The sequence below is a fragment of the Neolamprologus multifasciatus genome, chromosome 1 (assembly GCF_963576455.1).
Source record: "Neolamprologus multifasciatus chromosome 1, fNeoMul1.2, whole genome shotgun sequence".
Classification (NCBI taxonomy): domain Eukaryota; kingdom Metazoa; phylum Chordata; class Actinopteri; order Cichliformes; family Cichlidae; genus Neolamprologus; species Neolamprologus multifasciatus.
In genome coordinates this window covers 14012134-14039668 of record NC_140439.1, presented here as the reverse complement: position 1 = coordinate 14039668, position 27535 = coordinate 14012134, and the positions used below count along the sequence as shown (strand labels likewise).

Sequence of the window (27535 nt, the reverse complement as noted above, 5' to 3'; positions counted from 1 at the left end):
ATGAGCACTAAACAAATTGATTTAATACACCAGTGTAACCTTGTACACAGTCTTTACCTAAATTAATTAATCCCAATGAATTAACACTTCATTTATTCAAACCACAACGGCTCCCCAATTAAAATTTCATGCAGCGATTAGAGGTATGTGAAATATACACGATATCGTTAAATTTGCATAATAAATAAGGCGCTTTCTGCGCCAATGGATTTAGTGTGCGTGGGGTCTCTAATGTGCGTCGTTACAGGCAGCATGTTTTGCAGTGTTGGTTCCACTTTCAGTGGCGACAAATTTATTACTGGTTTAATGTGTTGCAAAATTACCAGCAAAAATAGAAAAATATGGACAGTGTGAGAAGAGAAAAAAAAAATGTAACTGGTACACAACATATTAATCCCCAATGCCAGTGATGAGTTATTGGACCAGGCAATGCAAACCATAAATACAGAAAGGCAAAATTAATTTTCATAATTTTTTGACTATTTAATGCATTCCCGTTTCATTTCCTAATATACATTAAAACTACTAATTCAGCAATTTTTAATGGCAGTCATATTAATCTGTCTTCAGTATTACAAGCCATTAGAAAGTCCTAAGACCACATTAGCAGAATACAGAAAACAAGGCTGAAGGTATACTTGGAAAATGTCTCAGCCCCAACTACAGTAGAACAAAACAGCATGGGTTAGGACTACAATGCACACTGATCACCAGGCTGCACATCACTAATGAGGCCTACAAGCACACTGCACAAAAACTATGACATTCCCATCTCATTTTAGCTTAATTCTTGTAATATTCCAACAGACAAATATCAATAAGTTACACCCTAGCATCACACAATCACCATAACACTGTACCAAGAGTAGTGCACCAGGAACACACGTTTGTTTTGACATTTTTCACATGAGCTTTGAATGTTTGGTGGGACTGCTTATGGTAAAGGGACTGTGGGACTTTCTCTTTATTGGCTGACTGCTGTTCAGCGTGTGTCTGTCTCTTGTTGTGCTCACAGGCTGACCAGCAGTGTAGCCAGAGGAGGAAGAGGAGGGGTTTACAAGATCATGATCTTGGCTTGCTGGAAAGCCAGAGGGACCTGCCTTATTCTCATCCGAAGGATCAAACAGCAAATCAAAAGATAGCTCTTCGGTGTGAGAGGCCCCTCCACAGACACCACTCTTCCTACCAGAGACTAATGCAGCAGAACCTTCTTCTGCTGAACCTTTTGGAGTTTCTTTGTCGTTCAAGATGCTCTCCTTATTGTCACAAGGTTGGTGGTTGTTATGCTTGTTGTGCGTCACTGGTTTACCAGCATGGCTTGACAAGGCATCAGGGAATGTTTGAGGCTCTGGAACTAGGGTGTTGTCCATATCTGTGGAAAGACAGGAATCAACAGAGAGCCCTGGACTACAGGAACTCTCACCCTCCAGCATCATGGAGTCCAACTCTGAGATTTTGTTCAGGTAGGCCACATCCATACAGGCCTCACTGGACATGTGGAAACTATCTGACTCATCAACCACAAAATTAGTGGATCCCTTGATAGAGCTTCCTTTACTTGAACCTGTACATGACTGGTCAGAGTTGGATTTGTCCCAGCCTGCCCAGAAGACAGACTTTGAGGGCTCCAAGTTATTTGGAGGCAAGCCTTTGGGGAATTTCTCAACACTGTTGAATTGGTTCTCCAGTGTGGTACTGCTCTTATCAGGACTAGGAACCTCTTCAAAATCAAGCCTCCTTAGATAAGACCCAGGTTTAAATGCAACTTTCTTCTCACGGATGCCTGGGCTTCTCAGAGTCAGGGAGCGGAAAGCAGATGATGGAGTACTGGGCAAAAAGTCAGAGGAGGTGCCTTCCGAGGCCTCGTTTTTCTGCTTTCCTGTCAGATTTTTACTGAAATCTTTGTGATCTGCGGATGGCATCAACATCAAACTGTGATTTCTAGAAAATGTCCCACATTCTGCCTCTGGATTGCTGCAGATCAACTTCCTCTCATTGTCACTCAAGCTTCTCATCATCATGTTGACTTTCTGCTGCTTTGTGAGAGTTTCCTTCACAGCCTTGCAACTCCCACACGCTTCCTGCACTTCAAGAGATTTCTTCTCAGACACCCTGATCCGACTCTCCAGCTCATCAATGTACTGGTCACTGCGCTCAAGAGCCCTTTTCAAGTGGTCCACATCGCGCTGATACTGCTGAATTTTAGCTTCCAGTGCTGCGACTGTGTATCGGCCAAACCTGGCGACAGATCATTTAGTATTTAATTTAGAACAGAAAATTCAACACACCATTTTTTTTTTTTTTTGTTAATCTTTGAAATGTAGTCTATTTTTAAAAAAAAAATCAAATGTAGAAAGTCAACAAAAACTGAGATATAAATAAAAACAACCTTACATTTTTCATTTGGAGAGAAAAAGATTGTAAATGGTGATTTCACAGAAAAAAAGGGCATCTATGTCACATAGGAGTGACTAATGTCAGCCTGGCTCTGGCTACAACATGAGTCAAAAACTCAGTATTCAACATGCAAATCCTCATTATTAAAACAGAAGTAATAATTTTAAAATCTATAATAACAACCCAGTAAGCCAAGAACACATCATTACTAGAAGATGCTCAGCAGCAAGAGTGGCTGCAAGAGTGGACCTTATCGACTAATGGTAGCAGTTGAGTATTACAATGAGAAAAAACTAAGGTTCCTTAATTACAAAATTGACATAGAATAATATTTTTATCTTAACTGTGACTTAAGAAACCCACAAAGGTAGTTATTTACAAAACCTTGCATTGATTTGGAAGTCATGGTATCTTTAATCAAACTCCGGGCTTGGCAGATGTGAGCTTCTTGGTGGTTATGGAAAGTATTACAGTTTAGGATGCATATGTGCTCAAGCACTTCTGTCTGACTGCGCCACCTTTATACTGCGGAAGCAACTCACACCCAAGCTGCATGCTGGGCTCTGTTTCTCAACCTACTATTTAGTCAATGGAGCAATGTGTGTTGCCCGTCTTCAGTCTGCTCTGATCTGGTCTTGCCTTCCAAAACGTTTCCTCGTCTCATTTGTACCATAGCTACTCCTAACGTGCTGGTGTTACACAAACAGAGGTGCCATCACAGTTCCAGTTGATCTGAGCTGGATTCCAAATTGAGTTATTTTAACCTGCTTATGAAAGTGTGATTTTTTGTGTGTGTGTGATTTTAAGACTATGCTCAAGTATAAACCTAAGGAGATTCTTAGATAATGAGGGCAAAGGTTATACATGATACTTACTTCTGAGGAGATCTGCTAGCCACCTCTGCTTTCAGTCTCATGTTTTCTTGCACAAGGTCGACATTTTGAGACCGCAATGTCTTATTTGCCTGAAGGTGGTAAAGTAAACATTATCAAAATATTTCTATTATTCCAAAAAAAAAAAAAAAAAAAAAAAAAAAAAAAGCAGCAAGTTACATTATATGGACAAAAGTACTGGACCACACCTGTTAATCTCCATCTAATCTAATTCAAGTATTTTCAGTCCCATTGCCAGAGGTATATTTTAAAAAATACATACAAAATAAAGCACCTGGCCATGCAGTCTGCCTTTACAAACATTTCTGGGGAGAGCAAAAAAATTAAAATAAATCGTAAAAAATTGAATTTGAGCGTGATACCATAATAGGATGCCACCACTGCAGGAAATCAGTTTGTGAAATTTCTTATTTCCTACATATACAATCGGCACAAAATTTGTTTGACGTGGATTTCAATGGCTGAGCAGCTCCCACATGTGTAATATGTAGGTGGTACAGAATTTTTGTCCATATATTGTGTGGTAAAACAAGTAATCGAGCGCAATAAACTTTGAAGTGACATCCATTTAGCTTTTCTTGGAATACAAGAATCAACAAGAATCAATCAGCAGGTAAAAAAATAATAATACTGCCAGAACGCTTTTCCTTATATAAAGTAATAAATCTGAATGCAATTAACATGTCTACTTTCAACTGTTTCATTAAAACACTCTTTAGACAACTAAAATACAGAACAGTGAACTAACTGCATCTATCAGAAAACAGTGAATCCCTGCTTTAAGGGTCAATCTACTGAAACCTGTAATGTCCTAAATGTTACAGGCTTCATACCTCTTTAAGCTTATCCATGTCTTTCTTTACTTTATCACAGACATCTGTGGCTGCTCGCAGCTTGTTTGTCCACTCCTCCAGGACAAATGGAGCGACCCTTTGTTCATCCAGTTGCACTATATTAATGCTGCAGGGATCCAAAGCAGTCTTCAGTTGCTCCTCCAAGCTTTGATTTTTGGTTTTCAGCTCCTCGTTTTCTCTCATGAGCCCTTCAATTTCCTCCTGTTAGAGAGGAAAAAAAAATATGAAAACATCATTTGGAAATAATCATATCGAGTGAGATACTAACACAGCTGTGATTATACTTTTATTAACTCTTTTTTCTAAACGGCTATAAATAATAAACATAGGAAAGCATACTAAACATAACAGAGCACGTCAAACCAATACCTCATACTCGCGTAAAATTAATTCCCCTCTGGTTTTTCTGAGACATTTTCTCACAGAAGGACTATCACTGTGATCACCCTCATTTGTTCCTCCTGTAACACAAGCACACAAGTACAGTAAATGATTAACACAATAGACCACAAAACACATTTAAGTAATGTTCCAAGTAACATCAGCTGGCTTTTATGTGGCTTCGTTGTTACCTTAGCACAACATTAGAATAATAAAGAGGCAAGCGTAAAACTGAAGAACATTCAAGGCTTGAGGTGCTGCCATTTAAAATGCAGGCAAATTTATAGTGCACAGGGAAATTGTGACTGATTTTCACAAGAGAAGACCATCATTTGTGACATTCCTTTTAAAAATGTGCTCACATGTTCTCTTTTTAGCACAAAGATTGTTTTTTAAGATGTATTTACCAAATAAACAAAGAAAAAAAACAAGACCAAACGGGGTTAAAGTTAAGGAAATCTCTAAAATGATTTATCTCTTTATTTTAATCTTTTCACACGTTCCTGTCTCACGTCTTTATGGTATAGCTTCAACAAGGTGCTGGAAACATCCCTCTGAGATTTTGGTCCATGTTGAAATGATAGCATCACACAGTTGCTGCAGGTTTGTTGACTGAACATCCATAATGTTAATCTCCCATTCCACCACTTCCGAAAGGTGGATTAAGATCTGGTGACTGTGAAGGCCATTTAAGTACAGTGAACTCATTGTAATGTTTGAGAAATCAGTCTGAGCTTTATGATATGGTGTGTTATCCTACTGAAAGCAGCCACCAGAAGATGAGTACTCTGTGAGTACTGAAAGTGGTGCACTTATCAGCAAAAACACTCAGGTAAGGCTGTGATGCTTAAACAATTCTCAGCTGATACTAGGAGAGTCAAAGTGTGTCAAGAAAATATCCTATGTGCATTTACACCAATGGTAGCCAGAAAACAGTTTATTCAAGGCAGGATGGATCCATTCATGTTGTTTTCACCAAATTCTGACCGACCCTACCATCTAAATATCAAAGCAGAAGACTCGAGACTCAGCCAACAATTTCCCAGTCTTCTGCTGTCCCGCTGTGGTGAGCCCATATCAATTGTTGCCTCAGTTACTTGTTCACAGCTGATAGGAGCGGCACCTGGTGTTTCATCCGTTTCAACGTTGGACTTATTGTGCATTCAGAGATGCTCTTCTTCACACCTTAGTTGTAGCAAGTGGCTATTTGAATTACTGTTGCTTTCTTGTCAACTCTAAGCAGTCTGGTTTTTCATCTGATCTCTTGCATCATTATGGCATTTTTACCCAGGGAAAATGGGACTCACTGGATATTTTCTCTTTTTCAGACCATTCTCTATAAACCCTAGAGATGTTTGCGTGGGAAAATCCCAGCAACCATGTTACATTTAAAGTCACTTAAATTACATTTCTTCCCCATTCTGATGCTCTATTTGAACTTCACCAGGTTCGCTTGACCACATCTGTGAGTCTAAATGGATTGTGTTGCTCTCATGTAACTGACTGATTAGATATATGCATCAACAAGTGTATTTAATCAAGTGGCCAATGACTGATATTAAAATTCCAGCGGTACAGGTGAAACAACTGCAATAATAAAGTCTTTGTTTTTACAAGAAACCGCTCTGTGAATGACTGAAACAATCAAGTCTGAATCAAGTTTTTGGGGCTAAGCTTAGCTATATGTCTGCATGTCAGTGAGTACTGTCTGGTATTGTTACAAAGAAATCCAAACTGATCTGCTGCCAACAAAAATAGAGAGAAAACACTGGAAAACAGCAGGGTTGTATGATTAAAACTAAATACATAAAATTCATATATTCAAATACGCATCACACAAGTTCAAAGGAAACCTAAAACATTTGTTTTTCAGTACAACTTTCTTAGATATATCACCTCGTGCTACCTTTGCCTGCATAAACTGTAGCCAGTTTGTTTTATGGATAAGGGAATACAGTTTTACAGACTGAAGGTAAGCCTGCAGTAAGAAAATCAACAGTTTTCCAATAAGCATTTGGAAAGGATGGATCCCCCAGCCCATGTCAAACGCTTAAACACTGCAAACAATGTGAGAGTTCATAAAGGAGTCATTTTTATGCTGACTTGCTCTCACTAAATATGATCCAACTTGCTTTATTAACTGAAATCGTCAACTTGGGGATATTACTAACAAAACAAACGTCACGGCTCATAGAAAGTTGCCTGCAAAACTTGAGGCCGTGCTTTGTTGGGAGCACAATGAAAAGAAGACTCAGCTGTGAGATGCTGCAGGCAGGCAGATCACCTCTTCTCTTCTGCTTCAAGCCTGCTTTCCTTTGTTTGCCCGCAACTACTCACCGATGATTTCCCTGCAGGGGTTCTCTGTTGTGATGAGGACTCTGCATGTGGGACACTGGTTAGCTTTCTTTAACCACATTTCCATGCAGGATGAACAGAACACGTGGTGGTTGGAACAAATAACCGGCTGCCTAACCTGCACCGAGAAAAACACAAGCAAATTAACCCACTACCACAACCAAACACAACAAACAACGGTCACCTCCGTTTAACTCATGTAGGAAACAGTTTGCCTAGTTTGTTTACCAAACGATAGGCGCTAACGAGGAGGTTAAAAAATCGAACGACGCTTACCTTTCCGAGGCATATCTGGCAGGAAATTGGCAGAGTGAGAGAGAGGGTAGATGCCTGGTAGTTCAGAGCCATTTTTCCTTAAAAATGTAGCTCACTTCCCTGAAGAGGTCCAAATCTCCCACCAAACCGCTGCGTCGCGCGCCGAGCCTCACAACTACAGAAACCCAGAGGGGTCAAAAGGCGGTACTTCGCGAAACAGGTACAGTTGCCCTTCACCCGTAATTTTATAATATTAAAATTATGTCTTCTTCACTGATACACACAAGTATCTTGTTTTAATGTATTCTAGTCACGGCTAAACCAGGGCACAGTAGCTTTATCACTTGCCAGTGTTTAAGCAAACTATTGTTATTTTAAACCGGAAATAGAAAAGCGTTAGAAGTAATGTGGACTCTACTTGATAAATGTACGTCCAATATTGATGAAGGCGATAAAACCAGACATTACATCTGTCTTTGGTTCATTCAGTATTGTATATACATACTTTATACATTTTTAAAAAAAAAGTATTTTCCTTCTCCTGACTTTATTTTGCATATTTGTCATGCTTACAAGTTTTAGATTTCAGAGACGTTTTAATATCAGACAAACATAAACTAAGTTACTACAAAATGCAGTTTTAATTGATGCGTTATTAAGGGGAAAAATTATCCAAACCCACTTGGCACTATGTGAAAAATTAACTGCATGCCATCATAAATTAACTGTGATTAACCATTTTTTTAACATGTTCATGTTCAGTTTCACTAGCCACTGCCGGGCCTGAATGCTGCCAGACCTGTTAAATACACCACTTAAATGGAACCTGTCTGATAAAGTTGACCAAAAAGGCTCACACAAAGGCTCATCTCACAATATCCAAAAACGTCTTGATGATCCCCAAGACATATGGGATAATATTTGAACTGACAGGACAACAGTTGGAAGTTTGGAAGGTTTTATGCCATTAAATGTGGCATAAAACTAACACAGCATTTTATAAAGAGAACATCACATCAACACTCTGCCTAACATGGTGGTGGTAGTGTCATGGTCTGGGACTGCTTCCAGTTCCATTGATGGAACCATGAATTTGGCTCTCTAACAAAAAACCTACAAAGAGAATGTCCATCCATCAGTTCACGCCCTGAAGTTCAAGTTCACTTGGACAGTGATCTAAAACACAACGAGCGGGTTGACCTCTGAATAGCTTTAAAAGAAGGTTTGGAGTGAGCTAAAAAGAAGTCTGGACCCAAATCAGATTGAGATGCTTTGACAGGTCCTTGCTGCTTGAAAACCCTCCAGTGTGTTTGAATTAAAATAACTCTGCAAAGAAGAGTTGGCCAAAATTCCTCCACAGTGATGTGAAAGCCTCATTGACAGTTATTGCAGAGGCTTGATTGCAGTTCTAGCCGCCAAGGGTGGCACAATCAGTCATTAGGTTTTGGTGGGGAAATACTTTTTCACACAGAGCTAGGTAAGTTTGGATATTTTTTTTCCTTAATAAATAAAGTCATAGTTTAAAAACTATTATTTTTTAATTTTTTACACAGGTTATATTTGTCTGATTTTAACCTCCTAAGACCCGAACTCTTTCATGGCATGCATATTTAATTTCTCTTTGCTTTTTGGGCTGTTTGGGACCTGATGAATGTAAAAACAAAGAATTACCAGGGGGTTTTTTTTACTTGATTTTTGTTTCTGAGAAAAATAAGATCCACATATTACATTTCGATAGAACAGTGAAAGTATAATGTCCTCGTGAATGGATATCAGGCCCTTGTAGAGCAAAATTTTGTATTTTGGTCTAGACATCCCAAAATGTGATGTCCGCATATGTGGACACCGGGTCCTAGGAGGATAAAATCTGTTCCGTACGAAAAAGAAATAAAAAGAAATCAGGAACGTGGCAAATATGTTTTCACAGCTGTGTATACAAGATGGATGTGCCTTCCAGGCCTGAAAGATGAAACCACGGTTTAATAGCCTTAAACCAGTGTTCTTTGTTGTGGCAATAAGGAGACCTCTCCTCAGGTTTTAAACGAAGTCCAGTTGTACTAAAGTCTGTGGAAAAATGACAGTTTGGGTTCTCATGTCTGTGAACCCAGTAAACACTTTCAATCACTAGTTTCAGGTCTTATTAAATACATTATCTACACTATCTACAATATGTTCCCCATTAGAGCCAGGAGGCCTATTGCTAAGTTGAGAGCAATCTGCTGGTGTCTTGATACAGTATCTTTACTTCACATAACAGTGAATAACAGTGTTTAAAGGATTATTTTAAGGTTGTACTTTATTAATTCCTTCTTTAGTTTGACATCATGGAAACCATGATGTCAAACTAAAGAAGAGAGATTAAAAAAATGTATTGTATTGTAATGTTGTTGTTTTTTTACATATTACAAAACATGTTTTTACAAATGTTTGTAAGAATTCACTGTGGAGACCCCAAGCAATGAGTCCTAATGACTTTAGGCCTAACAGAAATGCATTGATTATTGGTGCTCGAAATAGAGAGCTCATTTAAGAAAGCTTGTATGTGTTGAGGATCCATTGATGATTACAACAACAGTACTTAATTTTTTTCACATATTATAGGTCTTCTGTCTGAATTAATACATTGGGGTTATCATTAATAATTTGTTGGGAAAGCAAACCCAATTTAACATATCATTATTTTTTCCATATAATTTAAAAACGTGATTTCCTATTTTCAAGTTTACTGTGTTGTATTTGGGAAAGTTGCACATCAGTGCATTTTGCAATGCAAATATGACCATGTTTACATATGATGCAAACTACAACATTTTTCTTTCACAGAATACACTCCTGGATTTGATGGGCAAGGCAGCTGTATTCCCTATAAAAATCTATAAAGCTACCTTTCATCCAGGGGAATGCTGAAATTTTGGATGTATAATTTGCATGTCACCAATTATACTGGTAAATTATTTTAAAAATGAACTTCCAAAATAAAGTCCTGAAAGAGGCTTCAATGGTTCAGTGTAGTAAGAAAAATGTAATAATAAAATATTAACTTTTCATATACACAGCAGCACAACTGCTTTTCTATTTGGGTTACACTGTAAACAAATATAGCTGTTCTCTAGTAAACTCACTACACAATGAACTTCTGGCAAAACTTGAAGTAAAGAATGATTAACTGGGTAGAAGAAATTATTAAGAAAATCGGTCACTATAGGTCAATACACTCCCAGTAAAAACAAGATATTTAGCTTCGGATTTCCATCTTTATAATTTTTGTAAAATGATAATTCACAGCAACTTACAAAGATCAAGGGGGGGGGGATGCATGACAGAAACTAACTGCAAATTGAAAATCTCTTAAATAGATGCCACAAATATGTCATTCATTCATTTAGAAAACGATTGCATTGCAATATTTTGTGATGCCTAAATGATCTAATTTATAAATACCAATACAGAGTGACCAAATATTAGCATAATTTTCACTACAAGTATTTCAAATTACATCTGCCCCACAGCTTAGCCCCACAAAGCCATTACTCATATCTAAACCAACATGTCCTGTGCACATTGCATCTTAAGCCAGGACATCTTCTCAAGATCTAATATGATTAGAATTGACTGACTTCAAAATAACCTTGTACACTGATCCCAGTTTGAAAACATCACCAGTACTTGTTTGATTGTTTAGTGGTCTATTAGGTGGATCACAGGCTTCCATGTGTTCTCACTCATTTTTCATACCACCAGAGAACATTTGGAGTAAATGTACGTAATGAATATGTTTAAGTCAAATCAGTTAGAGAGCAACATCAGTGTAGAATCAATTTAAATGCCATTATTCAATGTTACTCTTCATTATCCCTAAACAATGAGAATATTTTAATGTATACAGACTTCTGAAGGAGAGGCAGCAGAACATATTCAAATATTTTTAGTAACTGTATCCGATTGGACTGAAAAAAAACAATGTGGATGTTATGTGCAAGCTTTCATATAATTCTATATTAATCCCTGCATTGAAAACAACTTCAAAGTACGCCTTACACACAAGATGCTGTCAGAGGCACTTTCCAGTGTGCCACAGCAAACCTGCAAAACTGTAAAAGAAGTGGTTAATGAATTTACTTCAGGGCAACTTGTCCTAAAATAACCAATATCAGGCCAAAATGAAAGAAATACCCATTGTCCCCACTGCGATTGCTTTGCTTTGCAACAGGCCGGCCATTAATTGGTGACAGTCAATTAATCACAGCCAGCACAGACGGTTGCATCTATTGATCTTGTCCCAGCACTTATTTTTCATCCCTAAATGACACCGATTGCCATATTTGACCAGCATGTGTAATGGACAGTGAAGAACCAATGACCCAAGTGTCATTCTTGTCACTGGTCGGGATCTCGATCCCCTCCCCCATCTCTGGCAAATAGCATCTTTACCATTTAGCTGGGAAAGGTTTAGACTGCCCTAAGAGCACAGCAGCGAAACAGTGTGCTCTGGTGCTCAGATGACCTTTTCTGTTTAAGGCTTAATCTCTGACAAATGCTTGCTTTAATTAGCCTGATACCCCCTGCCTAGACTGCCTCCCCACCCTCCCTCTCTCGCTCGGCATGTAGTGTTCTGCTTTTCTTTCTCTCTTTTCAATTTGACTTTTGGAAATCCTCAAACCTGACAAACCTTCCCTCTGTGTATTGCTATTTATTGGAAAAATATTAAGTGTCTTTTTTCAACACATAATTGTGATCATGGGATTTCAGGATATCTTCCAGGATATTATTCAGCACACTCTAGTTTATTTAGCTCAATAATACGAAATAAGTGCACATAATGAATATCTAGGGCTTGAATTTGAAAGTGTGTCCACAGAACAAAGCACAAGGAAAGCGGTAGGTTTCAGGTCAGGATTTGTTGGAGTAAAGATTAGCCAGGGCACATTAGGAGGCTTAAGATAACACACAACAGCAACCGCATGGCTCATCTATCGATCAGGCTCTATCAGAGACGGGGAGTGTGTGTATGTGTGCAAATTCAAGAAAACGGCAGATGGTTTATGCTTTCAACAACCGTAAAGTACTCGAAAGTACCCCTAAGTAATGTCATAATTTAATAGAGAAATTGTGTAATATTTGTAGAAAGTGAATATGTCAATTGCACAAGAAGAACGTGATGCAGAGTCTTCTGATTGTCTAGATTAAACTGGGCAAATGTTGCTGAACTGTTTATAATACTGTTGAAATCAAATCCTCTCACAGCCTCTGCTTCACCCAGAGACTGCACAAGACCATGCATCCTTTCCACTGCAGGAGCAAACACAAGAAAAAGAGATGCATGGCTACAAATCCCTGTTTTATTGGAAAGGGGCCTAATTATTAGGATGTAAGTCAGGCTGTGACTGGAGGGCCGTCTCCTTGATGCGGGCCCGGTTTATATTTATCCCCTTCTCTGCAGCTACAGCAGCAGTGCCACCATCACTACCAGCAGTGTGTGGCGCTTTTATTACATCGCCCACAGGCAGGTTCAGCCCTGTCACAGTCACACACATTCAAGCATACACTCACACACACACACACACAGCCTGCAGGACCGGCAGCCAGTTGAGTCCCCTCCACAGCAGAGTTGCCCTGCATCCCCATGCAGAGCCCCACATGGGCCCATGGGACAGTGGAGGGAGGGAGCGGGTATTATGGTAATACTATGGCCTGCTGCTCCCTTCCCCTCTCCTGCAGCACAGCTGGGAAAGACCATCATTACAAGTATTGTAGCAATCTGTTTAAGAGGGACACATTGGAGAGATTGGGTGACAGAGAGAGGATGAGTGCTGCATACATAGATCACATAAAATATGATTTAAATGTGTGTGAGGGGACCAGGAATAAAATGCAAAACTTGTTATGAACACCTTATATCAAGTCTACTGTCAGAATGGCCAGCTGTAAATCTCTATTTTCCCCTTTTTTACTTTTTTATTTTATTAAAGGTTTCTCGTGTTGAGCTGGTCATATCTCAAGATAGGGGGCCTGTGGCACATAAGGAATAAATAGGACATAAAGTACTTGAATCTCTAATGCCTCATATAGCTTTACCAATCCATATTGTAGTGTGTCACAAGCTAGAAATCCATTAGAAAACGTCTGAAATCAAACAGCCCTGAAATGGTGCGACCACACTGCTGTTAGGGTCAAATTACCCTGATTTCATGTACAAATTCACTAACCAATTATTTAAGGACACAAATCGAGTACAGGAGGTATTCATGTGAAGGTAACCCCTTACATCGCATATCTCACTGTATCAGTTTGAATAGCAATAGGTTAATGATTATATATCAAGGACGTCTGATCAGAATAAACAGCCTACTCCACTATTCTGGGAGAAGATTAAACCTTTGACAGAGCAGTCACTCACTGTCGGATTAGGCTGCTCAAAGCCATCCATCTACTTGTCTTGTTTTGGAGCAAAAAAGAGCAGGCTGTGAGTCAGAGCCTTCCTTAGACTCCATCATCCTCGCAGCATTTTTAGGAAACAGAGATATCCATTACATCCTCTTTCTCACCCCCCACCCCCCTCCACCCTTCTTCTTCCCCTGCCCTCCTTCTCGTTCTATTTCCAGCTCAGTTTTGAACAGAAAGTTCAATTGATAAAGCGCAGAATCTATAAGCACACGCACAGAGGTGAAGGGTTATTGAATATTCTGAAGATGAACTATTAAAAATGCATATTATCTCATTATTCCTGCTGCCAAATAACTCGAAACTGTATATGCCAGAAGATGGAAAATGGCTCTCCTTGTCTTCTTTTCTTGACCTGACAGAGGGCGCATGAAGAGGAGACAAGGGAGGGAGCAGAATGGTCTTTTAAAAACTGCTTCACTGCACTAATGTTCCTGAAACCTGAGCTCTTATTGGATCTGAAGGGCATTATAAGACAAGGCATCCTCCACCCTCTACCCCTGTTTAAAGGTGAGTGTATTACTGACTTCCTCACAGCAGCAGTTGGTGAGAACGCGCTGTTTATTGGTGATGTCACGTTATTTTCTTTTGTAAAAACAGCCACTGAGAGGGCTGGTGAAATAATGTTCAGAAAAGACATTTGTCAGCACTTACCCTCCCCCTGCGCCTCACTCTTACCACACACACACACATTCACATACTCTCTCTCTCTCACATGTGCACATACACACACACACACACCAGGAGGCCTTATTAATTATTTGTAGCCACTTGACTTCATATTGTGCTTCCAGTGGCTTGGTCAAAGATTATAATTACCACTTCCCTGTTTGTATCATTTTCCATCTCCTGTGCTTTTAGTGCAGTATTACTTCTCTTGTCCCCCTCTCTCTCCCTCTCTTCCTCCCTCTCTCCCCGTATACACAAGACCAAAAGTGCAGGCACATCATTTATTGATAAGACAAAAAGAATGTAATGAAATTATCAATGTTCTTGAATTAATTATGAACATGATTAAGAAAGCTAAAATCTCAGGAGCCAGTCTCTCATTACCCATTCACTCTTAGGGATTGCTTTCATTCAGGGAAGGAGAGGCGAAAAAGCCTTCCAGCAGAGCCCACTCCAGCTCAGCTCTTCTCCCCGTGTGCCTGTCCCCTTGTCTCTGCTTGCCAGGCCAGTTGACCAACCCTCCGACAAACTAGCCACCGGCCCGCCTGGATGGCTCTCTCGCGCCCAGGCTTGTTACTGTGAGGTAGTCAGACGCAGCTAGCTGCCTCGTGGCCTCTGACATTTGCGTGGAAAAAAAAAAATGAGGATGTGCTCAACTTTCCTCTCCTACACCTGCGATCGCGCTCTGGGGTCTCAAGGTAAGTGAAACTTTTGTCATTAGACTTAAACGGTTTAAGTTATCAGTTGTAGCTGTGTTTTACACACATGTGTCTGTTAACTGCTACAAGAAATAACTTTCACTATATCATATCAGTGAGAGTGAGTGCTTTCTTCATCTTATTTTACAGGGAAAATTAGAACAACATAACTATATTGCTAACTAAGAAAATACATTATGCTTTACTTTCAGCAGACTTTCAGCAGCTTGACTAGAAAAACAGAATTTGTGGTAAATCATCACCTCTGTAAGACAATGGTAAAATAGACATTATAATGCATATTGGATATTACAAGTTAAATGAAGAATCTTTTACTTATGCAGTCCGTTCATTTGATTCTGTTTGATTTTGTCACACCAGTGTTACAGTGGCAGTCTGTAACTCCTTCTGCAGTGATTTAATTTAAGAGCTGTCTATTTCCACCGTGCAGTTTATGGTTGATATGAAGTGAACCGCTCTACCTCTATCACACAACTATGCGCCCGAATAAATATGACATCCTGGTGACTAAAACAAAATGTAGTACATGTAATTTTTACCTTTTAAATAATCAAATGTATTTGCAATGATGCATTTGTGATTAAGTTTGTAGAGCATGCCCACTTTGTATCAATGAGTGTAATTTCTCATGATGTTTAACTAATTTCAGCAGCTATTTATCCATTTATATTCAGTGAGAGCAACAGAAATGCTCAGCAAGAGCTACGTATATTTGGTTCGCTCGAGCTTTCTTTTGCTCTGTCACACGGGACAGTATATGGGGCAATACTCCCCAAAGTATTGGGAGTTTCAAACAAAGTCTCTCTTTTCTAACTGTCTTTCTAGCTTTCACTACATGTGCACACTCTTACACACTCTCAACTACAACCCTGCACACACACAGAAACACACACACACTTAACCATACTGTAGATATAGAAATATAAACCTAAGCCTTTTTTTTTTACTCACACCACAGTCCAAATAGAAATCAGACAAACCTACATATGGAAACACCACAGTATATTCACACTAATGTGCACACAGCTTATTCATCTCACAATGATTCATGTTATTTTATGACACTCTGAAGTTAACCATTAAGTGATAACCAATTTAAGGTAAAATACAAGAGATATTCAGGCTTATACTTTTTACTGACAGCGAGAGCTTTGTGGGAAATCTAAAAAAAAATCCTAAAGTGAGATATGTAGAGCATTAATTTTTTCTTTCTCAAGAATTATTATTATTCTTGACTTCTCTGTCAGAATTTTTTTTTTTTTAAAAAGACCCACTTGAAGGAAACAAAAACAAGAGAGAAAAGGAGAGACATCTTAGGGGTTAATGGCATTCCTCCTGTCCTAGCGATTGATCCAAGTATTGGATCGCCCATAAAGCTGCAGTTACTGGATATTACCCGCTATCGGCCTGCAGTGATGGCCTGGATAAGAAGTGCTTACCAAAGAGGATGCTCCTTCAGGGCAGATACAGTTTCCCAGTCCTATGGGAACAACAACCACATGCCTGCTGCTTGCTCAGGAACTTTCTTCCTCATTGAGTAAATCCAGGGCTCTTATCAAGTTACTGGCCTAGTGAACTGCTCAAAAAATGTTTAAACCTCCTTAAATTTTTGAGCCGTGTTGGGAAAGAGCAGTAATCAAAAGGCACCTGTGTTTCATAGATAAGGGTGTTGATTGTTTGGTTTGGTTTTTATGTCGGATGAAATGGGGGTTATCGCAGATTCAGATCTGAGCAGAATGCACTTTTGCTGATTTTTACTGGGTTCACTTGCAAAGTTGCTGAGTTACCCATAACAGAACTGTATGTACTTAAAAGAAGTTTACTTTGTTTCCACCAGACATCGTTACCCTCGTCTTTAGTAATTACTGCAGTTGGTTTAGAAAAAAAACCCTAAAATGGGCTTCAAGAAGCTTGTCCTCTGACTAGTCCTGTCTGTTGTAGTCTTCCTCAAGACTTGTATTGTGAATAGCCGATTCCAAGTCTGTGCCAAGGTGGGCAGCACTACCCATGAGCATCTGCTGTATGTCTCTCTGTGGTATTACCCATGAAGCACCTGGCTCACACCACACACAAGCAACCAGAGCCCAGATGGCGGCTAAGCAGGCTAATTATTTCAACACAAAACTCCACTGTCCCACACCAGCACTGTGGAGCCGCTTTGGCATTCTGCATCTCTGTCTCTAGATCTGCTGAAGAGGATGTCTGCCATGGAACTATAAAGGTGTCAAGTGGGTAATAATAGTCATAGACAGGCCCCCACACAGTGCTTGGCATCCAGATGTAAGGTTGGTCATAAGTGGTCTCCTTTAGAGGAACAGAGGCATTTGGCAACGTTTGATAGTGCATTGTTTTCGCCCTCATTGCTCATTGATGCAAATTCATGCTCATAATATTCCAGAGTTGATAACAGCATAAGTTTTTGTCAGTCTTTTTTTTTCTTTAAATCCACTCATGAATATAAGCAGCATAACCAGCATCTGGAAAATGCTGACTCGGATTCCTAACAGTATTCGATCGCAGTGGAAGCAACAGTAGCCAATTGTTTCCCCTCAAAAACATGAGCACAATAAGAATCTCTATTGTTCTGTGTATTTTCTCTTCAGCCACGAAATAACTGTGACATTTCCTTCCGCCTCCCTGTTCATTCATTTATTTACGGTTATCCACTGTGTCCCCTGGTGGACATAGAGAGGTGCTGTGACGTCTTTAGATGCCGACACCGACCCAAAATCATCCACTTACCTCCTCTGTAATGTTGCTGTATCATCTAGGACACACTGTGTCCTTGTTTCAATTACAGCAGCACTCCCAGCGCATGCACTACATCCTGTTTGTGTATGGCATGACAGGCTTAGCGCTGTCAATTCAATTTTCAAGAATCCACTGACACTTACAAGCTCTAAACTACTGCAGGTGTAGTGCACTGCAGGCTTTAACCAAATTACAGCTGGTCTGGTAATCAAGCTGTGTCAATGTCTTTATCTAACATCAGAGGCAGCAGTTTCGCTCTACATCCTCTCAGAGGTTGATGAAGTGTTGCCATTAGAGCGCATCTCCTGCCTCTTCAGCCACATCAGAGGAAGAATAGGTTGTGCTAGATAAAGCTGTCACTTAGAACAAGGTGCAGCGGCCACAGTGATAACCTACTGACTCCATCATTACAAACTCCACTAGTGGGAGGACGGCCAATATCTTTATCTACTGGTTCTTGTTGGAGAACTATATTGCTGCCTGTAGCCATTGTGTTTTGTATTTTATAGACATGAAGAATATGGATTGACATGCAAAATAAGTAAATCAGGAGAGCGGTTAAGCTACTAGGCATCCGCCACATGCTTCTCATCTCACATTATTTATTGGAAACATTAGAATTTCCTGAAAACTCTGTGCTGTGTGCTTTTTCTTATGTTTTGCAGTGTTTGAGAACTGAAATATTTATAAACGTCCAGCACAATAAAATATTTTACTATCTTCTTTAATGGCTAATACGATGTAGATATCTGGAGTTGGTTGTCAGAGAAGTCAGAACATTTACATTCAAATAAATACATTTATTGTGATGTCCAGCTACTAATTACAGTTTTTTACGTGGAAAGGAAATTGCTAAACTATTTTGTAGACTCAAACTCAGAGGCAAATTAGCTGAAGTAAAGCAATAAAGACTCTAATTTGTCCCAGTACAGTTCTATCTCATCCTTTCACCCCCCTCCTCCTCTTCCCCTCTCCCTAAAGTGTATCCCATCTGCTTTGGGGACCTCTCGCCAGCATGCAAGAGCAGGATAAGCACACCATTTCCCTGTCAATACTTTGCTATTAGCCTCTGCAGATCCATATATCACTGAGCTGTAGGGTATGAGCTGGTGTAGGTTGTGTTCTTCTTATCTGAATGGCCAAGGCTGGGGTTCTCCTCTCTGCCCTGCACTTTGATTTATCCAGTCAGTAGGTTAATGAGAGATAGACGTTGGCCCTTTACTCTTACCCTGGGTGGTGGAGCGGCATGTACATGTAGACCGGTAGGATAGAGTAAGAAAGGCACCACATAATGTATTGTAAGAGAGTTTTCAATAGCAATTGAACAGTGGCAAGAAAATGTATGTTAATCCTTGGAAATAGCTAGTTTTCTAATTTAACTTTTGTTCAGATTAGACCAGTTTTACTTTAATCTTAATAGCACACAAAGGCAAACATGATGTGTATCACTTGAAACGCTTACTGAAAAATTAAGTAAATTGCAAGAATCTGTGACTCAGATGTGTATTTTCCTTATAGCTCTATCTCATTTCTGCCATATTTAAAAGTTATTCTTTGCCGTTAGCCTGTGCTGCTTCTTTATCTTTAGTTTTAGTCTCACTGAGCATGCTGATATTTAATTCATTTGGACTTGTTCAAGTCCAAGATCCAAACTTTTAACCTTTTTTTATTTAACAAAAGACTAAAGACTAAAAAATACTAAATCAAGAGAAAAATAAATGCTTTTTGCGTTTATTTGTTTGCTTTTTGTTTTGTTTTTTTATGTACCATTTGTATTAACAGTTGGTTGGCTGGTTTGTTTGTTTGTTCATTCATTGGTTGATTGGTTTGTTGGGGGTTTTGTGTCATTGGTCCAGTTGTTTGTTCATTCATTCATTCGTTTGTCAGAATGGTCTAAAGTGGAGTTTGGTGAATAGCTAAGTGTACAAGTCAACTATGATATTTGTGCTGACAACCATGATGGTACCTGCTCACTTTAAATGCTGAAAAGAGTTAATGCAAACTATATCTCTATAATGTAATAACTATATATGTTATTTCGACAGCAGATATTGGGGCTGACAAGAGCCTGATCTATGGTGTAATTACAAGCCTCCTGCAGAGAAAGGAAAATTATGGGTCTCATGACAACACCGTCTGTGGCAGCTTACACCTTAACTTAAACGCTATATTTATTCATATTCATGGACAAGATGAGTATGATAAGTAGTGCCAACCCTAAAATGAGATATGTTGCCTTTCAACACTTCCCTAGATATGTGAGTTGCATTGCCTGTTACATCAGTGAGTTTATGACCTGCAGATATTTGGCCTCAATCCAGTAAGAAACTGCCTAATGAGCAAGCTGTGTCAGTGTCTCTTACAGCTCCCTCTCAGCAGTCTGCCTGTACAGTTTGTAGTGTGTGTGTGTGTGTGTGTGTGTGTGTGTGTGTGTGTGTGTGTGTGTGTGTGTGTGTGTGTGTTTAAAAACAAGTGAAATTCTCTATGTTGAAGGCATTTAGCTGTGGGATAGAGGAGGAACTCAGGAACACACACACACAAGCACAACAGGGGAAGACAAACCACTGCCAGATAAATGTCCTACTTAACTATTACAGAACATTTGAACAAGAAGACAGAACCCACCCACCCCACCCCAACACTCACACACACACACACACACACACACACACACACACACACACACACACACACACACACACACACACACCTTACATGAAAATATTCAGCATATGGTTGTATGCTTCTAGCTTGTTTCCCAAGGCCAGTTTCCCAGCTGGCTCCCTGAGTGAACAGAAAAAAGAGGGGGAGAGAAACAAGGGCTCAAAAAATACAGGACAAGTGAAAGAAAAAGAAACAAAGGAGATGTACAAAAATAAGAAGAGCAAGAATGAAAAATGCTGGGGAAATGAGAAAAAGTAGCTGAAGGACTTGCATGTGCCTCCCATCCCTACTCAGCCTCTGACAGATGTATCACAGGTTCAGACTGTTAAGTACCTGATAATTGGTTTGCCTGTGAGGCATTAGTCATTACGGTTCTGTAGCAACTAACAAGGCCCTATAGGGGATGACAGCTTTTCTCTGTGATTTATACAAGGTCTGAGAAAAGTGGTCCTACACCCTCCCAGACCTTTTTTTTAAAACAGCATCAGAAGATCCCGAAAGAACTTCTAGTGTAAGAACTGCAAGTGACTGGCAGCATATTGTTGCACTTCAACTGCCAATATTGATCCTATGAAACAGCAGTTTACTCCAAAAGCTGTGGGTTATAAAATGTGGCTCAAACTGCATTTGCACACATTTTGAAGGCCTGAAACGTGCTGTATTATTCCTACTCGTCAGTGGATTGATTTGAAATGAATCGTTCGAGTTCAGGTCTTTGTAATGACCAATCCACAGGTATCTTAGTCACAGTTTGTTTAGAGTGGCACACAGGAGACAAGCGTAATATAGGTATGCTCAGTAATGTTGTTGACATCAAACACGTCTCATTAATAAATCAGGGAATCGTTTCAAGTCTGTCTCGCTGTTCTCGACTGTCAGCTTCAGACTTTGATAAGACCAGAGTAAGTGCCGTGTTTAGTTTGAAGTTATTCACATAAGCGGTGATCTTTTCGGTTTTCCCTGTTGCTAGGCGCCAGGCAGTTTTGTGACCTCATAGGCGATGTCACCAATCTCCACATTGCCTAGCAATCCGTGTAGAGCGTCATTATCTGTGATCTCACAGTTCAGATAAGAGTCAGCAGTTCAGATAGCATAGTTTATAAGTAAGCCTCTAAAAGTAAAGAGCACTAGATGTGATGTCAGATCACACCAGAGTTTAACTGCTAACAGTGACATCTGCCTTTGCTCGTGCTAACTTGCCTTTAGTAACAAGTAGTGCGCTGAGATTTAAAGCATAGAAACACATATAATAGTGCAAGGGAAATCATTTCAACAGAATCGATCATTATCTTCTGTCTGGGAGAGAAAGATTTTTAGGCAGTTTAACATAAAAGACTAGAAACAATTGTAGGAATCACATTATTACAAGAGGAAATACTCTTCTTAGATCAAGGAAACTAAATTAAAAACCTTCATCTCACCCCTGACATTTAAAAAGCCCATATAAAATCTAATAAATACATTTTCTTTACTATTTTGTTCTAAACCAATATTCCTTTTTGCCATCACTGTTCTAGATAAGAAGAATGACAATGTTGTATAAAAATATTTTTAAAAAAGACTTTTCTCTGATGAAAGTACTGTATCTGATATATATTTTGTGACTTTGTAAAAGCATTCTACACAAAATTTCACAAGATAGATGTTATTACTTTCTTACAGCCTATGATATATGTTCCTGTTGTAATTTGTAACAGCTGGCAGCTTCAAGAAACCCTTTCTGGACTGATTCTCGTGATCGAATGGCCCCGTGCACGTCTTCATTATTATCATGGTTGTGCTGCATTGCACTTTAATGAACAATAACGATAATAATAGCAAAGCCACCTTGCAATCTGTCTTGAAAGGGTTAACATGACTCGCACGTGCCGCCGCCTCAACATCCATCATGGTTCTATGTAACCAAATCATAGCTTCAATCACAAGGAAGATTAGATAGTAGTCTATTAATCTCCCATATTAAGCAGATCCATTTGTGAAAGCAAACGGCCCAGAGAGGCCATCCTTTCACTTGTTGTCTCTAAATCTGATTAGCAAGTATAACGACATGTTGCTGAGGGTCACAGGAGATATAGATTGGTCTTGCCTGCATCTTACTGGCTTGTGTGCTGGAAGAATGAACAATTTTATGTTCAAGGGCTCTTGGGATTCCTGTTGTAGACAGCATTGTATAATGGTGGTGGGTTTTTTTTTGGGGGGGGGGTCATTTTGAGCAGTGTAGTATGTTTTTGGTGAATCATTTTCAATAGGTTTGTCAGTCTTTCTAAACTCTCAGATACACAGAGAAGACGTGTTTGATTAATAAACAAACAGCGCATATTTCCAGCATTGTCTGGACAGACTGGCTTTCCAGCTGGAGGTCTAAATAAAAGAGCAGAAGTCTGGCGTGTGAATCTGTGCTTCGACGATAAATACTTCTGTCCTTTCACAAACACCTGCTACAGTGTGAGAGCTGTGGTACAGCAGCGCAAGAAGTCACTTGTTTAATTAGAGGCGTGGAGCAATACCAAAGCATACTTTACTATGTATAAAACATTTCAAGACCACAGAAGTCCATAAAGTACACTTCATTTTCAAAGTTAAATTGTCATACCAACTTCATAATAGTGCTACAGTAGAGCTCCTGAGGAGACATAGATTGCTGTATGTTTGATCTATGACCCTTTCAGAGGTCATAGTGTTAGTAATAACCACAATGAGGAACATGTAATGATGTCATTGGTCTTTATTTAGCCTGCTTCCCTCTGCACACACTGGAAGAGGGCTAGCAGAATCTCTGTCTGTCAGGTATCTGGTTTCTCCTACTGTCTTGGCTGGGACGAGGAGGAGGAGGAGGAAGAAGAGGAGGAATATCCGGTTACAGCGGGGAGCAGCGAGCATGGGGACAGATCTGTTTACTTGGGGAAGATAATTGATTGGGTGGAAAGGTGGTGAGGGGAGAGAGGAGGAAAAGTAGTTGAAGGGGCAAGGATTAGGACGATATTGATCATGTGACCGCTCCTGCCATAACCTCCAATATGCTTGTGTGCTTTTTATTGCACTGTAATGTCAAATGAGATTGTTTCTTGTAAAAACAGGACAGAAAAACAACATGTGCTCAATGAGGAGGGCAAGGCAAGACAGTGGATCATTGATGTGAGGATCACTCATTAAAAAATCAATTTTTATTTTTTTCATTAATACTTTGGCCTAAACAAAGGGTATGTCACAGAAAATATCCATGTATACCCACTCAACAGCTCAGTAATATCTATATTTAAAATCATTAATAATACACACACATATCTGAGATAAAGGCAGAGAGCTTGTGTATTACCTTGGAGCATGTAATAGTTTTATTGTATGCAAGCTGCTTGAGCTGCAGTTAGTGTAATGTATATTAGCTTTCTTATTAGCTTTATTAGTGTTTTGTTTTGAAAATCAGTCTTTATTACTCTTAGGAATGTTTTTGTTGTCTTTATGAACATGGAGCACTAGGCAGAGTGCTAAGAAGACAAACAAATATAAGCACGGTCATGCGCATTGTGTCCGTCAGGGGAAATAGAGAATGAGATGGTGAACTGCTGCCTGCATGCCATCCACTTTGTACTGGATAGACCACATTTAATTATTAACAGCAAGGCTGCTAGCTATTATTACAGAAAAAGAGTGGACTGCATCTGGACCCTTTCCTGACGTTTCTATGTCAAATACACACCTTGCCCTTGTGGGCACACCAAACCGCTGTGGAGCATGCATCTTAAAACAAGGGCATGTACGAGGCATGGCGCAAAACTCGCTGTCTGCTTTGTTAACAGTTTAATCACATGAGGTGCAGTATGTCTGAATGAGACAGTAAAAGCGAAGCACTTTGTGGTGTGAGTGCCCCACCGCTACAGAAATATGCATGCCTCTGTGCAGGTTGCTCACCTGTGTTTTTGCATGTCTAAGTATGAGTGAGCCAGACAGGTGTACAACAAACGCCTGTTTAAAAGAAGCAGGAAAACTGATTTTTTTTTTTTTTTTGGGGGGGGGGGGGGGGGGGGTAGCTGCACGGATTTGTTTGCCATGACTATACAGGCTCCTTACGATCAGTCTGTCCTGCCTAGATGGGCATTTCTGTTATTCACTCAGAGGTTATGGTTTTAGATTGAGGGCAAAGCTTTCCAGCCTCCGGACTGTTTTGAAGGAATCCATTGTCAATAGAGATGCAGTGGGGCTAGGATTGTTTGCAGAGTTAATAGTAGTTTGATGATGTCTTTCTCAGTGACCTGAAGAGAAATTGACCCCTGTTGTGTGAGTATTTCTAAAATGTCACCCGCACAATTATGGTTGGAGTGTCCCTGGGCTGTTGTATGTAGGGCTTGTTTTATCTGAGACTGAGTCGTCCTCACAAAAATACACACACACACACACACACACACACACACACATGCACACACACACACAAAAGTACTGCTGCAGTTTAATTTGCTGACCCATACCTCTACATCTTCTGAAAACGTGTTCCTTGAATGTCAGTAGAAATTAGGTTCCCGTGGTGAGGATGAAATAATTTATTCATCATCAGTGACTTAAAGTGTTTCAACACGAACCTTTTACAGATACAGTACGTATTGGTTCTTTTTAACCACAGCAAAGTGGGATATTTTCAGCTGTGGAGTTGTATGGATACATTTGTTCATTGTACAAAAAAAAAAAAATTTAAAAGGTCTCAGTTGCATTTACACATGCAGACACAGAAAAGGAAGAGATGATGTAGATATCGACAGAGGTGTCCATGACAGGGTAGAATTGCATTCATCAGTCGCTGTTGTTACTCCCGCTCGTATGTCTTGGAAGCAGCTCGTTTAAAACCTTTTTTGCTGACTTGTGAAGTTAAACTAATTTAATCCTCATGTTGTTGTTAATTAATATAGCCAGGGAAGAAAGACGAAAAAATAAAACAGAGGTTAAGGAAAAGAGAAAGAAGGGGGACAGAGGGAAGAAAGCAAATCCTCTAGAGAGATGTATAATTCATGCTCACGACTGTGGGAGAGATTTTGTATGTGTGTGTGTGTGTGGTTCCTTCTGTTCTGAACAGTGTTTTATACTGTAGGGTGATCACTGTGTATTTGCTCAATCTCTGTCCCCGTGTCTTTGGGGTTTGGATAACCAGCACACTGAACTGAGCGCAGGCCGAGACCTAAGTAAGTCACGGTTTCTCTCTTTCTGCATCTTGATTTAAACTGTGACTTCCTCTGTGTGCATGCAGTGTTCGCTCTAATAGGCAGGGTTAGCAGTGATTCTACGCACCCATCATTTTTCAGTTTTATTTCATTCAGTTTTTTTTATTAGGTATGTTAGAGCTATCTTTTTTTTTTTAATTTCCTGGAAAATTATTTATGACAGGCAATAATAGTGAATCATCGTGCATGAATACTTTTGGGAATTAGCATGCATGCAATTTTTTTCTTTTATTGGTTAACTCAGTATTATTATTATTATTATTATTATTATTATTATTATTATTATTATTATTATTATTATATGTACTTATACTGTTACTTTATACTGACGTCACAGATTTTAGATGTTACTGTTTACATTCACTTTAAAGTAACTTGCACATTAGGACTTCTGTTAGCCTCCAGCTCAAGGTAGGGACAAACATCACTCTCTTATTTAAAAGGGGGAGATTAGTTTGATTACACAGAAATGAAGACACACCTAAGTAACTGTGGACATTGAACCTTTGGGTTGTGTTCAGAGACGTGTGATCTTTCTTTCAAGGTTTTTCCGCCAGCTGCTTTGTGTGATCAGTAGCTAAACGAGTGAAAGCTAAGCTCCAAAGAAACTGACGGAATTAACTTTTTTAAGTTTGGATGTAGCGGCTGTTACGATGTCAAGAACAAACTTTAGGGCGCGGCTGCAGTCTTCACCTCATCATAAATTATAAAAGTAGAGGATTCCCATGCGTGTGAAATGGCTTTGTTCACAGTTTGTGTCACATCAGTGCATGTTCAACTAGGCAAAACAAAAGCTTTTCAATATTTTAGTGCACAGGGACCGACAGAGTGAAGAGAGACATTATTGTACTGCTGTTCCTGCCTGTCTCGTCTTTTCCTATCTGGCGTCCTGTCCTCTCCCATCCTCTGAAGTACTCTCCTCTTCTCTAAGATTACAGCACCCCCTCTCCATGTCAGACTAACTTTTGCACAGCAAGTATTGACTCACATCCATCCCTCTTCCTCATTTATCATTGCTCCCCATCTGCCCTATGTCATAAGCACCATAAGCTTCAGTGTACAGCCTTTTTTTCTTGTGCAGTCAACTGACTTTGAAGCGTGTTAATCAAATTTCCTACAGGTACATCAAGATTTTGGGTCTCAGAGGTCCAGTAAAAATGCAGAACTGTAAAAATGATCAACAGGGGAGGGGCTATTGAACAGATGTGGAAACAGAGATTCTGAGAGTAGATTACAGAATAAAAGAACAGCTTCCCTTCACATTTATTTATATTTCATTCGTATTTGCAGTTAAGCGAGTGGGCTTTCCATCAGATCGCCAAAGTATTTTTGGTATACTTTCATTGAGTCCATCAGGGGGAAGGTTTCTACATCTCCCCACGATCCACTTTGTGTGCTTGTCCAAGGATTTGCCTGATTAGGCGCTGCCTAATTAGGTCTGACTAGGCAAGCTTTTTAGTCACATGCCATCACGCATGAGATATGATTAAAAGATAGATGGGCAGGACATTAACTGTCAACATGGAGGAACACTGCTGGTGGGACTTTCACTTCTTGGTAGTAGTGAACTCCACCCTGCTTGTCCTGATGGGAGAAAACATTGAAACAATATTTAATTGTTTGTTTTTCACAAAAGAGTGCAGTTGATCCTTTTGTTAAAGCAATGTCACACCTAAGGATGACAAAATGAGATTCCTTTAAATGCCTCAAAAGGCCAAGTGGGCGTCATCTTATGATTGTGGTTTACATTTTTCTGTGTATTACTGGTTAAATATATTTCAATGACACAGTACTAGGCAAGCGTTAAGCAAACTCCTCATTTATTTATGTATTTTTTATTTAATTCAACAACATAATTTTTAGGATATATCTACAGAAGCATTTTATCAAAGTGTACCATGAAGCAAGTCATCACAGATGCAAAGGAGCAAGGAGGGGTTCTTCAGTTC

At 39.5% G+C, this 27535-nt stretch overlaps 1 protein-coding gene and 1 long non-coding RNA gene across 4 annotated transcripts in view; one reads left to right on the top strand and one right to left on the bottom strand.

Annotated features, from left to right (window-relative positions):
- The window catches only part of LOC146525477 (uncharacterized), an 87469-nt gene that overhangs the window by 34462 nt on the left and 25472 nt on the right, over positions 1-27535 (top strand). For all 3 annotated transcript variants that reach the window (XR_014873081.1, XR_014873079.1, XR_014873078.1), the window contains exons 2-3: positions 13939-14086; positions 14644-14943. This is a non-coding gene — a long non-coding RNA (uncharacterized LOC146525477). The remainder of the gene's footprint in view (positions 1-13938; positions 14087-14643; positions 14944-27535) is intronic.
- Positions 466-7311, bottom strand: obi1 (ORC ubiquitin ligase 1). The gene is made up of 6 exons (XM_085153838.1): positions 7157-7311; positions 6863-6998; positions 4514-4605; positions 4124-4345; positions 3273-3361; positions 466-2238 (listed from the first exon to the last, which is right to left on the bottom strand). Exons 1-6 carry the CDS (start codon positions 7226-7228, stop codon positions 903-905), a joined length of 1947 nt encoding a protein of 648 aa, XP_085009964.1. The 5' UTR covers positions 7229-7311; the 3' UTR covers positions 466-902.